The sequence below is a fragment of the Thunnus thynnus genome, chromosome 10 (assembly GCF_963924715.1).
Source record: "Thunnus thynnus chromosome 10, fThuThy2.1, whole genome shotgun sequence".
Taxonomy (NCBI): Eukaryota; Metazoa; Chordata; class Actinopteri; order Scombriformes; family Scombridae; genus Thunnus; species Thunnus thynnus.
In genome coordinates this window covers 34,681,446-34,696,704 of record NC_089526.1, presented here as the reverse complement: position 1 = coordinate 34,696,704, position 15,259 = coordinate 34,681,446, and the positions used below count along the sequence as shown (strand labels likewise).

The 15,259-nt window shown below is 39.2% G+C and overlaps 1 protein-coding gene across 7 annotated transcripts in view; it reads right to left on the bottom strand.

The window, feature by feature from the left end:
* The window catches only part of LOC137192020 (uncharacterized), a 42,983-nt gene extending 29,562 nt beyond the window's left edge, over positions 1-13,421 (bottom strand). For 6 of the 7 annotated variants that reach the window (XM_067602581.1, XM_067602583.1, XM_067602584.1 and 3 more), the window contains exons 1-2: positions 12,861-13,421; positions 10,712-10,873 (exon numbers count right to left, since the gene is read on the bottom strand). Coding sequence is in view for 3 of the 7 variants with exons in the window: in XM_067602577.1 (XP_067458678.1) it covers positions 10,712-10,756 (45 nt within the window). In the remaining 4 variants the exon portion in view is untranslated. The remainder of the gene's footprint in view (positions 1-10,711; positions 10,874-12,860) is intronic. The other variant, XM_067602578.1, reaches the window with a different exon arrangement.
* Positions 13,422-15,259: the final 1,838 nt, after the last annotated feature.

The following is a 15,259-nucleotide window of genomic DNA, read 5'->3' as shown; positions in this document are numbered from 1 at the left end:
TTAAATTAGACAAGCAATGGTATTGAAAGAGTGAATTTTCTGAAGTAATAGGAATATAAAGATATGTTTGAGGTATTATTAAACAATAGTCATGGTGAATGCTTTTATATTATGGGGTTAAGGGTTATGTTGAATTTATATGAAGATGTTGCTGAAAGTTCTAGTCACATAGTTGTTCTTTTAACAATTTGGTTTCATTATAATATTAAAACTTTTACCTCAGTGTAGATGGTTTGAGATTTGCAGATGTTTTGAGAAAGTTGAATCAATTAAGGTTGGATGTCTAGACATCATTAAGTATTGATATGAAGGTTAATGTTTAACACATTAATAAAAGTGACTTATTATGTAAGTTATATATATATATATACTGCTTAACTGTTGTCCTGCACCTAGCAGGGCTGTATTGGGAAAATCATCCAGGCCGGGAAATATAGAGCGACATATAGCCCCAGTCAGGCCACTTTTTAAGCCGGGGGTCTGGGGGTCCAGTACAAGGAAAATTTTAGTTACAAAGACTTGATTTCCTGCATTCTGGTGAATTTTAGTGCATGTGAACAAACTAATGAGCCAACAACTGATTAGTACAATGTAATGGTGTGAACCTCAAATAAAAGCAAAGGTACATATCATTAAGGAGGGAAATGACACAACGACTAACTTTTAACCAGTATTTATTAATAATAAACAAGTAAGTAAACAACTAATATACTAAAAAAAATAGAAAATGAGGTGTGGGCATCAATTCATCAGTGGTGGGTGCAGGGTGTTGAACCTTGTACGTGCAGGTTGCTCTGAAGTAGTGGGCCTTTGTACTACTGTGGCACCAATGCTACTCTCTCCACCTTCAAAAAGAAAAAAGCAATAGCACAGCACACCATATCTTTTAATGTACCAATATAATAGAGTTAACAACTCTGTCCACCTATTCAAAGAACAGAGCAAGAGCACAATACCCTACTCAGTTTACTGATATACACGACCCATCAAAGGTTAAAATAGCCCTTTAACCAACACAAACATTTTATAACATAGATCTTTAAGTTTCAACAAATTACAGTAGCCTGAATAATGTGACAGAATATGTTGTGTTGTCTCAATAACTTTAAATTAAGAGGTCAAAGTATGACCTCACTGAAATTTTCACCAAAACTCATGAATTTTTAAATAATATTGACCACATTAACTAGACTAGATATGCCAATTATGCTTTAAATGTTTTTGAGGAAATTAGAAAGGGAACTACCACTTCTATTATTGATTGTCCAGTTTCTTGGCAGCTTTAACATTGACAGGGGCAACATGTTCTCACTCCCAACTCGTCACATATCTAAGCTTGGTCAGGACCCCATGGCGTCACTTTTTAATGCACTGGGTACCCCTTTAGCGTCATTTTCCAACGCGCAGTATCACAATAGTCACTGTTAAAAAATACTTATATTTTATGGTGTGACAACGCGGTGGTAAGGTCTGGTTAGGTTTAGGCACAAAAACCACTTGGTTAGGGTTAGGGAAAGATCATGGTCTGGGTTAAAATAAAAAAATTTGCTCAGGGTCACCAGAAATGGCGGAACCAAACAGACGCAAGACTGCAAAGCAAGTGCAGAAAATTTCAGACTCTGTGGAAAATTGAATATTTTTTCATAGAAACCAAGGGGAAGTGTGTTTGTGTTGATTTGTAATGACAGTGTTGCCGTGATGAAAGAGTACAATGTACGAAGGCATTATGAAATGAAACATCAGACCTTCACGTCCTACACTGGTGCCGAGCAGGAAGAGAAGGTGAAGCAAATGACAGCTAGCCTGCGAACGCAGCAACAGTTTTTTTCCCGTGCTGAGATCACACTGTTTGCGGCTCCGTTTTCAGTGGATGCAGAAGAAGTGGAGGAGAGTCTGTAATTAGAACTGATTGAAATGCAGTGTGATGATTCTGTGAAGAATCAACATCAGCTTCTCTCCCTACCTAACTTCTACCAGAGCTTGGAAAAGGCCAAGTTTCCTATGATGAGACGCCACGCAAAATGAATGATGAGTCTGTTCGGCTCAACATACATCTGTGAGCAGACACTCTCACTGTTAACACTGAACAAAAGCAGATTGCAGACAGCCAACTCCATGATGTCCTTCGCATCTCAACCACCAAACTTACTCCTGACCTGCCAGCTGTCCTTCAGACCAAAGCGCAATATCACTGCTCCCACTGAGCGCACATTCTTTCCATTACAGGTGAGTTAAAAATATATACACAGTTTTCATGTGTTAATAAGCCCAATTACTTAATAAATTTAGTCAATTAAAGTTGATGATAATTTTTTAACAAACATTAGTTGATGTGTGTACAAGCCCAATAATTTATTTGTGTAATAAGCTTGAAATATCCACATCCCCTACTTCTCTTCTTGTCTCTCCTTTCATACAGGACAATGAAGGGGGATCAGCACCCTAAGAAACAATCTGAAGCTGTCACTGAGAGAATGAGCTACAAACCTTTTTGTAAAAAATAAAGTGAAAATCTACTAATGGAGAGCTGTGATGGAGGCTTTTTTTCTTCAAACATGTTCAATTATCAAACATAATTTACCTGCATTTAATTGATTTTGCCAACATTAGTACATTAGAAGTGAGGCAGTATACCTCACGTCTAGTGAGTGGCCCAGTCCTTTGTATATTTTTCTGTATGTGGCCCTCAGAAAAAAAAAGTTTGGACACCCCTGACCTAGAATAAACTTAGGAGCATCAGAGCAGATTGAATCAAGTCTGTGTGTGACATCCGCGATCAGCTGTGCTGCTGCGGATGGCTGCACAGCTGATTGGCTCATGGACAAGTGTGAAAAAAAGTTGTTAAAACTCCCTGGGAAGATAGTAAGGGCGGAGTGAGACAGACAGTAGATCAATATCAGGCGTACATAGCTTTTCCCGAACGACGGCAGTGTTACAGTACCTCTGATTTATGTAAAGACACACTCCCCCTCCTTGGCTTTTTCCAGTAATCTCCAAAGACCTGTCCAGCCGAAGTGGGCTCCCAAACCCACTTATAACAAGGTCCTCATCTTGGTCCGAGTCCCTGAGCCACGTTTCAGTGAATGCTAACAGACAAGTTTCCTTAATTTCCTTCTTACATTTGGCCCACACCTCTAATTCGTCCACTTTATTCCCGATAGACTTTTCAGTCTCTGGCGCACGCCTCCTCTCCTTCCCCTTCTCCGGCGGAGAGTCCGATAAGAGACTGTTTTCTCCGTTCTGTGCGTGACCACAGTTCAGCCGGAATTCCCACCGGTACATCTCCTGTGGTGGAAATCCGCAAGGAAAGAAGGAGCTCATGGCTAAGAGTGACGCGGCTACCAGTCCAGCCACCTCTTGCCAGAAGAGTGCCAGCAATAACATTATCACCCAAAGAAGTCCATATAACTGTGCAAACAAGCTCTTAATCCACATACTGAGTCTCAGGCACAGGAACAAACACACAGAGACATTGGGAAACACACTTTAACAGTTAAAAATGTGAATAAAAAAGATACTGGGTAGGCTGCATCAGGTCGTACGCTGTGGTGGAATAAGTATTCAGATCCTTAACTTAACTGAAAGTATTAATACCACAATGTAAAAATACTTCATTGCAAGTAAAACCATACATGCATTTAAAATCCTACTTAAGTAAAAGTACAGAAGAATTACCAGCCAAATTTACTTAAAGTATTAAAGTTAAAGTTAATGTGGCACGGCTGCTGCTTCATTGAAATATTGTAGGGGGTGCTATCGAGCCATTCTGCCACACCCATGCCCGCGACCTATACAATATTGCAGACTTTAAGACCTTTCACGTGTGTGCAAAGTTTTGTGAGTTTTCAAGCATGTCTAGCTCCTTAAAAACAGCTTTGTACTTTGTGGCAAACAATGTGTTGCCATGGCAACGGCTTTTGATGAAAACTCAAAAGCTTCAGGAGTTAACATCATCAAGGTCTTATTCCTTGGCTGACCAAATTTTATGTGTTTCTGGCTAACATGCTAGGAGTAGTTATCAAAAGAGTGGCGCTTAAGACTTCCTGTTGCCAGTAGGTGGCGCTATGACTATGACTCAATATGAGCTTGTACTTGCCTTCAGACTGGGACCCTTATCAAGCATGGGAAATTTGGAAAAGATCAGAACATGTTGAGTCAAGTTATAAGGCTTTGAAATTTCATGGCAAGACATTGAAATTTGCCGCGTCGTCATGGCATGGAACACCTTTCGACAGAGAGTCACCAACTTCAGAATATACAATCTCCAAGGTCTTGAGGTTATTGTAAGTAAATTTGAGGTGGATCCAATCACTGTGCTACCCACAGGGTGTCAAAGTGTAAAACATGACTTCCTGTTGTCAGTAGGTGGTGCTATGACTCAGATCCATTATTGACACATGGATCTGTTCAGGGCAGGACTCTTTTCAAGCACAAAAGGTTTGGGTCTCATAGGATCATGTATGCCGGAGTTATGGACATTTCAATTTTCATGGCAAAGGATTGAAATTCAACGGCCAGCCACACCCCCCTGGGAATGTCAAAAACTCACCGTTTTAATAACGTTTCATCTCCAAGGACTGTAGATGATACTGACTGAATTTGAAGTTTCTGAGGGAGGTTGTTAATGTATGCGGGCTGTAAATGGCAAAATCAGTGTCAAAATTGCAACTTTGATCCAAAATGGCAAACTTCCTGTTGGACTTAGGGTATGACTCCAAGAGACTTTTAGGTGCCTCTGGTCATAATACATTTGCATACCAAATTTCATTCTTCTACGACAATCCGTATCAATTTTCTTAATTTTATAGGGGGCACTACTGAGCCATTTTGCAACGCCCATGTCCATGTTGGACCTATAAAATATCAAATTTTTCACCACTTCTGATGTATATACAAAGTTTAACAACTTTTCTTGCACGTTTAGGCCCTCAAAAATGCGTTTTGGAAGAAAAATAATAATAATAGAGAATAATAATTGCCTCAATTACAAGAGGGCCTTTGCACCGTTCGGTGCACGGGCCCTAATAATGCCGTAAAGTACAAGTACCGTAAAATTGTACTTAAGTAAAGTACTTGAGTAAATGTACGTTATTTTCCTCCACTGCATTTAAATAATCTAAACCAACTAAAGCCCTTCCAAAGCTGTTTTTCTGTAATAAATGAAGCACAGTCATGCATTTATCATGTTATTACAAATCGTTTTTAATATACATCAAGCTCCTTAATTACTAATAATTGGTATCGGCCCTGAAAAAAAATATTGGTTGACCCCTAATAAAAATATTGATTGCAGCCACTTTAAGGTAACATAATGTCCACACAGCTACAAGGACATCCTCCTCCCCCCTTGACTTACAAAAACAACTCCCTTAATGGGCCCCTGGATCTTCTAAACAATCAGTCTAGGCAGGGTTGTGTCAGTTCCTCCCTTAAGGCAGAGACACACAAGAACGAAAGGTGGGCTGATTATGCATATGATTTTGGTGTGGCGACTGAGCTGACGGAGTTGGACCGGATCAGTACTAATCTGGGTCAATCACTGTTGACAGTGGGCAGATAAAATCAGAGTGAGTGAAGTGATATAGTATGTATAGATTCTAGTCTGAAGTCATTAGATCCAGTTGCTGCCAGTCGTTCTCATAAAAAAAAAAAAAATCAACATGTGTGATATTTGTGACTGAGGACATCACTTTTTTGTCAACATGAGGGAGATGTATGGTTAATAAATAAAAGACGGTGGGGGATTCGGGGATGGCGACCAAAAAGGTTTGTAGTGTGAGAGAGCACTGGAAAACTGAAAATGGAGGAAAAGCTGCTTGAGCTGTAAAAAGAATGATTGAATGCAGGGGCGTTTTCAGGTTTTGAAAAGATCTGGGGCTACAGCAAATGTGTCCAGGAATTGATACAACTTGATGTAGACCTGAGAGAGAAAACATTATTTTTTTACTCTATGGAGTAAAAAAGTTCACCTTCGTGAAGAACCAACCATCAAGTCCCAAAACACAATAATACCACTTCCTGTCTGTCAGTATAATGATAGACCTATCTGTCCAATCAGGCAACAAACTTATGGTACAATAAAAGGTATTTCTTTCAAGGATTTAAGGCTGGGTTCAGTTTACAGAAACACATCCATGTGTGCAGTAATGCGACTACAGCAAATATTGAGAAAAATTGTAGTTAAGCAGCAAACTGAAAACTACGATAAAAAACTTGACAGGACAGAGGAAAATCTGCAGAGGAGACAGAGTTTAGACTTTTAGCTACTTAAAAAAATGCCCCAACAGCTGTGGTGGAGTTCAGGATTCATACTGATTATATTCAGTGACATGTGAAGTAAAATTCAGACATTAATCGAACCTATTACAGACCTGTCTGAATCACATTAATAGTTGTATTTTGACTGACATTTCAATAGACTAGATAAGAAATACCACAGAGAAGTAAAAGAGGCAAAGCTCAAGTTGATTTGTGATTTTGGAGACCTCTGTGCACTTCTGTTACTTTCTCAGAGCTGAAATGTGGAGAAAACTTGGACACTGGAGACAGCAGCTCACTGTAACTTTCCTGCCTGACTGCATGTACGTTGTCATGTGCAGGGCTATATTATTCGCCATCCCACCGACGCAGATGTAGGATGAAGTCCCTGCATGTTCCAAAGGCAGACAGCACAAGCCTCAAACAACAGACCAGCTCTTTCTTCAACACCCAAGGAATGCTGGCCCATAAAGTAAGGAACACCCCATCTCCTGCATGGTCACCAAACCAGACCACTGACCCAAACCACCTTTGATCCTTCAAGCTAAAAGAGCCAGCAAGATAGGAAGACCAATTCACACCACAGTGTGAATTGATAGTACCATTTGGATAAACGACCCCCACCTAAGGGCCAGTCACACACAGAGACGAGCTGGCACCAGGTTTGATCCCACTGTGGATTTTGGTTTTCAGGACTTGAGTGACCAACCCAAGAACTGATCACTGGGCAAACCAGCATAAGGCACAAGACATGCTGCACTATATGCCATGCCTATTCGCACACACACAAACACACGCACACACACACACACACACACACACACACACCCTCAAATGACATGGACCCCTGCCGTTTGCAGTCAGATCAAGAAGAATAAAGGGCTGTAAACCCCATGGACTTACAAATGTAGTTTTAGGTGTAGTTTTAGATCTTGTGTAAGGATAATTGTTGTTGTATCTTAGTATGTGTGTGTATATCATAGTATGTGTTGTTACATACTTTAGTTTGACTTTTATTACATTGCCTTTAAGCCAAGAAATGTAACATAATCTCATCATCCATGATAACCCTACCATGTTTAGTACCATTCTGCTTGTTTCATTGTCAGAATGCTAAAGCTACTATCCAGATTGCAAAATTAGGAATCATGCAATTGTTAAATTGTAAATGCTTTATTTAATGGATTAACCACATTCAGGACCTGTACCTGCCTGTCTTTGGACAGGGGGGGACTGACTTTGCTTCCCCAGAACTCTGCAACCCCTAGGATTGGTTAGGATGCACCTTCTGGTCAGACTGAAACTTAAAAACAGTGTCTTATCTGAGACTCTTGGCCCTTTTTGCTGTTTTTGAGCTGTTGGCTGCTGTTTTGCTGTTTTAAGCTGATATTTTTAAGCCTTTTTAGGCAGCTATTCTTAGGCTGCTCTTAAAGGCTGCTTGATGCTGGTTGCTGGTTCTTCTTGCGACTCATGTGACTCAGAGCATCTCCTGAATCTGGAGTCATGAGTTGAGGGTCAAGCCTAGGAGAGCATGAGAGCATAAACAAGGAGCTCTGTCCCAATGGGAACTTTTCAAGTCCGGACCGGCCGACTCACTCATCACTACCCGATCCAGACTCCAGCTCCTCACCCCAGCACAACGGACTCCATTCTCAACAAGAAGCTACCCCAGGGAGCAAGCAACTACTCGTACAAAACCTCCATCAACTTGCTTAAACCCTGGTGCTTTCATGATTTGTAATTTCAACTGGCAATTCTGAACTAGGCTGTGGTACCGTTGATTTGACTTGCTGCTTCTCAGGTAACAGTCATCTCATCAGTTTATCAGGTTTCTCATACCAACTACACAATACATAACTCTGCATCAGGCATTTCGAACTTTCACTTGCCATAGCCTTGTGTACCAGTTTCCCTTTCCCTCTTATGTCTTGTTTGTAAAATGTTGTAGTGTTTAGCTGTAGTATTAGTAATAAATGTGCGTGTAACTAGAGTGAACTTGTTTGTGTTTTCTTGTGCTTGCATCTCAGTCACTTAACCTTAAAAGACCTATACCCTTGCAAAATCATAATTAAGATGAATAACAATCATAATTATAATTGACCTCTCTTGTGTGTCCAACAAGGAGGACTATTTCCCTATTATTACACATACTCTAATATGAGTAATGTCACTGGACGAATAATTTCATGTTGGAGTTGTGCACAATAATAATTCATAATTCCCCCCATAACATCATAAAGATATTTGAGTGCACAAATTCCTACACAGATTTGACGCTCTGTTATATGAAAATACCAGGACCAAATATATTTGGGGCTAGGATGAAAATATTCGGAGGTGAAGCCTCAAATGATAGGCCCTAACAATGCCACTGAAATAATGTCTCTACAAATGAAACAGCTACACAGCTGACCAGAACTTGAGGTTGGCTTTGTTTAACTACATTCACTCACCTCCAGTTCCCTTTGTATGCTCTACAGTACATTACCCACACCTCTCTATCCATGATCTCCCCCAAACTCTGCCCCTTTTTCTTCTTTTTTCTCTTTCTTTCCTTATGCCTTTTTTGTGCCTTTTCAGCACAAACTGTACTGCATATAAACTATGGATGTATTAATACAAATAGCTGGTTGCTTCCATGTTTGTTTTGGTATAAAAACATGCAATAAGTGGTATCATTTTTGCAGGATTTGCGGGGTTGTCTCCCACCAGAACTCAGGTTGTTACAGAGCTGTGGTTCACATGATTGGTTCACATGGTGATTTTAGACCGGATGAAACAAGGCATTTTGAAAGGTTGACTGTATCACTAATTACTGAACTTAAATATGGGTATTAGTTTTGATTTAACCGGAAATGTTGATGTAACTGTAACAATGCATATTGCTAAGCCTAAATGTCCCTGGATAATTTGTGCTTGCAATGCTACAGATTTAGATGGTACACTGTCTTAACAAACAAATGACAAACATGGTTTGAAATCCGTAAAGGTGTAAATGGGACAAATGGTGTGTTCTCATCTACTTTGTCACACAAGTTCTTTTTTTTAATTCTTCATACAACTACTTCTGTCACCATTACTGTAAACAACTAAGTGCAACACCATGAATGTCTTTAAGGACAGACTGTCCATTTGTACATTTCACTGCATTGAGACTACAAAGGCACGCAAGGAGAGAGATCAGGGAAGCAGCAGAATACAGCCAGGAGGATGCTGTGACAGCAGGCTTTTCATCTCACCTTCAAGTGTGGACATTCAGAACGGGTAGAAAACACCTTTGACTTTAGATGTGGTCAGTCTGGTTTATTTACAACATAGTGAGGCCTATGGAACAAGGTTGTGGCTTATGATATGAGCTAGCAGCAAGTATATTCATAAAGATTCAGAGGAACCCGGATCAGGGAATATCTTGCAGTGGAGGGCAACCAATACCTCTGCTGATATTATCGGCCAATTTGAACTTATTCAGTATCAGTGTACACTGGTGTATATGATGAGGAGTGATTTCAAATATATGTTTGAGGTAATTTGGAAACCAAGTCTCCATTACATAGTTTGTCCACCGGAGAGCACTGACAAGTGTATTTGTGGCCACACTAGCAACAGGGCTCTAGGTAATTTCGGTCTACCACTTTGGTCCAGACTGAAATGCCCCAACAACAAACATTCATGGTCCCCAGAGGATGAGTTGCAATGGATTTGATGATTTTCTGACTTTTCATCTATGGTCACCATTTGGTCAAAATTTCAATTTGTCCAAATATTTGGTTTGTGGCCAAATATTGATATATCATTAGTTCACAGTACAACTTCAGATTTGTTTGTTTTACGCACTCTTTAGCAAATGCTGGTGTGCTAAAATGCTAAACTAAGATGATGACCATGGTAAACATTACCTGCTAAACATCAGCATGTTAATATTGTCATTGTGCACATGTTAGTAAGCTGACATTAGCATTTGCTCAAATGCAATTGCTCACACAAAAATCAAGGGCCAGATGCATGAAATGCACAACTAAAACTGTGTGAACACACAATGACAGAAATAAGCACACAATTTTTTATTTCATCAGATTTATACAGCTGTGTGTGCACATGGTTCTGTTTTATAAATTTCAGTAACTGTGGAACTGGGCACACTAGCCTCATTTCCAAATGGATGTAGACACACCCTCAATCAGTCGTTTGCATATCAATAAGGTGGCCTGCTCCACACTCATTACGTCCATCAGTGCACTGTCACAGTGTGCTGTCACAGGATGCCTCTTCTAAATACTGACTTGGAAGCAGTGAAGTTTGTTTAACTTTTTCTTTTGATTTTGATAGTTAAAGAATCCTGATAACATCCACTGTGGTTCTATGTTGTGAAAAATAAAACTTGAAAAAAGTCAAAATGGTGCATGGTTTTTACAGCCAGTGTATAGATCACAGAGACGAAAGAAACTTCACTTACATATTTTTTCTTGATGATATTCCGTTTGGGTCTGTCTGTACTCATCTTGTGTGGCTGACACTAAGGGGCACATGAATCACGGAAGCCTCTTCTTTCTCTCGTCTTTGACTCTTTTTCTTTGTTTTCTCTACAGGTGTGGAAATGTAAAGGTCACGCTCTGTCCTGGAATAGAGGAGTCAGGAAATATAATACAAAATATGAAGGCGCCTTTAAGTGTCTCTTAAAATGTTGTTTTGACCTGTGGTTTGGCTGTGGTAAAAAATAAAGACACGTACTATCTGGAAAAACACACAACAATCAGTACAAATACAGAGATAGAATTGTACTGTGTATAGTGTTGTATCGGTTTCTATATTGCATACTACACAAACTATCTCATAGTAGTATCCTGTAGTATCCTGCATTTTATTATTTAAGAATGACCAGCATCTTTCCTTGAATATACTAAGTTAGTAACTTAGTAACCCGTTCTACCTGCTGTGCTGCAGCAGAGCAGGTAGAACGGGTCACCCACTAATTGCTGGGTAAGCAATTTGATCTCAGGGTGCCTCCTGTCCATATGTCAAAGTGTCCCTGCAAGCCCCTTCAAGTTGCTCTCAATGGTCATGGTAGCTTGCTGCCATCTGTGTATGAGTGTGTGTGTGAATGAGTGAGTAAGAGGCAAAATTGTGAATCCCCTTGGTTAAAAGTTCTATATAAATGTAGTACATTTACACAGCAATACCTGAACCATATTTAAGCATTCACAGATTTTGTTGCCATTTCTAATTGAAATGATTGGCATTAAATATCCAAAATTACATCCAAAGAAGATACTGTTATTTACAAATAACAGTATTGCAAGAACAGCTGACAAAAGCATAAAACAGGAAGCTCAGTATGATGTAAAAACAGAGAAAAACTCAACACAAATAGAGCATGGAACCTCATTCTTGACTTGAAAACAGTTTGACAAAGAATTCTTAAACTCAAGCTTCACTTTTCCCAAGCTTTCTTTCCCCACAGGCTTCTCTAGCTGACGGAGTTCATGGAGATAGCTCAGTTGTCATCACTTGACCCAGGTATAGAACTAAGTGAGTCATCACTTAGACAACTGAGCCATCTCAATGGCAACTGAACAGGCTGTGAGATTGATAGATCTGGAAAAAGGTTAGTAAGTGGACCTTGACTTAATGGAGTTTTTGTTATTTTTTTAACTACAATGTTTTGTGAATTAGATCATACTTTATTTAGGCAAAGTTGTTGTATGTTACTGTTACAACAACATCAAACATTGATGCATTTTGTTGAATTAAAAATGGGTTTGACAGAAAAACATGTTCATACTCAGCAAACCCTTATCTTTATGAAAGTCTGTACAACCCTAATAAAAACTTAAGTTCATAAAATTTACAAAAACACCAGTGTTCTGATCATGTAGCTTTCACATGTGTCTTTTGAAACTGTTTCCATTAAATGTAGTATAAATCTGCACTTTCCAGCATTTCATCAACCATAAGAGTTAGCCTAAATTTTTTTCTTGTAATGAGGCACGGACTCCCATTCTCCCATACAGCAACAACCTATTACACATTTATAAGCTTCTCCACCTTCACAGTGGGAACTACCCGGCACAAGAAGTCTTGCTCAAGGGCATCAAGATGGAAGCTGATGATCTAAAGGGAGGTCATCCGCAGCGATAGTTTAAAAAAGATGGGAGCATTTCATTTTCTATGTTATATAGCCTTGGTAGAGTGCACTGCTTCAGAACCGTATGCTGGTCAATGTATGAGCCTACTAGACTAGATTATAAGTGAATCTCCGACAGTCAGGACGGTGTAACAATAAAGTCTGCAGTTAATTACAGCGGACATTTTCATTCCAATCATATGAAAACATTTCATGTAAAACAATAAATGTCTCATACCAGTTCCGTCAGAGCCAATCAGAAACATTTCAATCGATCTTTGTCTGTAGACTATACAGTGTCACGGTAACTGTGGATGGCAGCCTACATTCATGTCTGCACAATCCTGACCAGTCTATACATCAGTCAGGGCACCTGACAATGCAGGCGGCTGTAGTCTACAATACAGTGGACAATTCTATTTTAGATTCCAAATATTAGTTCTTAAACAAAGCAATTATGAAACAATAATTAATCACTCACCTCAAGCAAGATAACCGGCCAAATGTTATGTCAACCTGAGGGAATGGCACATAAATGCACTCACACATGCCTGTAAAAACAAGTCATATTAAAGATGCCACCGGCTTTAGTGCGCCGTTAACCGAGCCGTCTGTCGGTGTGCCGCTTGGAGCGCAGGGAGGCAGCGCCGCTGCAGTAATATGAGCCGCAGTTTCCGAATCAAGGTCGCTCCTGTTATATGTCAGTGCAAGTGTATTGTTAAATTCAACTACGCTGGTTCCGTAAGTCTTTTCCCTCGTTCAGTATTCCAATGTTTTCTTTGAACGATCTCCTCAATATTACTTAACATAGAAATATCGTGATTTGTCATGGCGGACAGCTAAGAATACTACAATACCCATAAGCCTAATCGGTCGTTTCAACGGCTAAAAAGTCAATCAGGGCAGTAATTAATTTAAAATGCTTCGTCGCTGTAAACAAAACACGGCGCCATGGTTGCTGAATTCACTGTAGTGACTCAGAAATTAAAAGTGAATTGATTCACTCTGTAGATCGTATAATCTGTTTTCTCAACAATGTAATCTTTAGCTTCCGCGAACGTGACGACATTTTAAGCTCAGTGATTGGCCGTTTCTTACCGAAATGCACCTTGGGGGTCACAGTTATCTTCTACCCGAAATTGTTACGTACACTGTCCTGTAGATTTTTACCTCCGACTTTTTTTTTAAAGAACCTGAAAATTTCTAGCACCGTTCTTCACCTTTTGTTGTTTGTCTTTTGATTTAACCAGGAGAGATTCATGTATATCCAAGTTGTAAAAGTGCTCAAACTGTGAATCATGTATTTTTCTCTCTTGCCTTTATTGACCACATTCACAATACAAGTAGGGGAAATACACTGTCACAATTTTATAATGAATTAAAAAAAAAAAACGACAACAACATAAGAACAAAATTAAAACAAAAGGCAGTTAACTAAGACAAGGCCATTACATTAGAAACATCGACTGATATATTTTGAGATCTTCTCTGTTTTTTGACTTTATCATTATTGGTGAGAAGTAGCTGCGCTGTAATATAATAAATAAATAAAATGCATTATTATTATTAAACTTTTTCTCCATTTGCATACATGAATAGGATATTTTCCCATGAGAATAATTACATTCAACAATATACCTGCATTAAGATTATCTATTAAAAATGGTGTTGCATACATTTAAAGATGGTAGGTTGTCCATTTTTCACAATTAACAGCAGTGACTATCCTCACAAAACTGAAGGGATTGGTTACATGAATAGGTGTTCAAGAAAAATTACAAAGCAAAGCCTCAATTCTAAATCTCTGGTTCAGCTGCAGGATGAGTATTTGTAATAACTTTGTAATGGGTTTCTTTATCTTTAGGTGTGTCATGGACCAAGCAAAAAGGTCCAAGGGCAAAGGTATAAAAAAGAAAATTCTTATCATATAAACATTGAAAATTTGATAACAAATGGAAAAAGTTGCTAATAAACCCTCATATAACCTAGGAACTAGAAAAAGTAGCTACCAAAAATTAGGGCCCAAACTCAAAGTGATGTCAACTAAACAATAAAGCAATGAACGGAACAGACCTGACCTTACAAATGGCACACAATATACAATATACACACGTAGGCTATAGGCTAAGAGAGACACGGGGGGAAATTAAACAAACAGCAATCAAACAAATCTAAAGATACCTAAGAACAAACAACCTATCAAAATAGAGAAATAATTAAAATAAGGAATTAGCTTTAAACAAATATAATTACAAAGCCAAAAAAAGATGGATTTTTAAGAATGTTCAGAATTATTTCTGCCCTTCTTGCATTTCATTGCCTCCGCTGCCTCCTGTGGGCTATGTTTAAGAGGCCATCTTCCCCAGCTTTCAGGTCTTTTGCCAGAGGAGCTCAGAAAGAAAAGTATTAAAAGGACAAGTGTGTAAGATTTAGAGGCATCTAGCGGTGAGTTTGCAAATTTCAACTAACTGAGTACCCCTCCCGTCACCTTCCCCTTCGAAGCATGTAGGAGAACCTACAGTGACTGTCAAAGAGCCAGTGTTTGATTTGTCCATTCTGGGCTACTGTAGAAACATGGCAGTACAACATGGCGGACTGCGTAGAAGAGGACCCGCTCTTTATGCAGATATAAAGGGCTCATTCTAATGTAATGAAAACACAACAATTCTTAGTTTCATGGGATTATATACTAATTAAAACATACTTATGAATATTATATTCAATTTCTGCCAAATCCGTTGTGCCCTGGCTCTGTTTGGATCCAACTGGAGTACCCAGCCCCAGTTTGTTATTCAGGTTAAAGTGGGAAGAAGCAGTGGGTCTGTCGGGCAGCTGAGTGAAGTGGAGCCTGCGGAGGAAACACCGGGACCGTCAGGATGT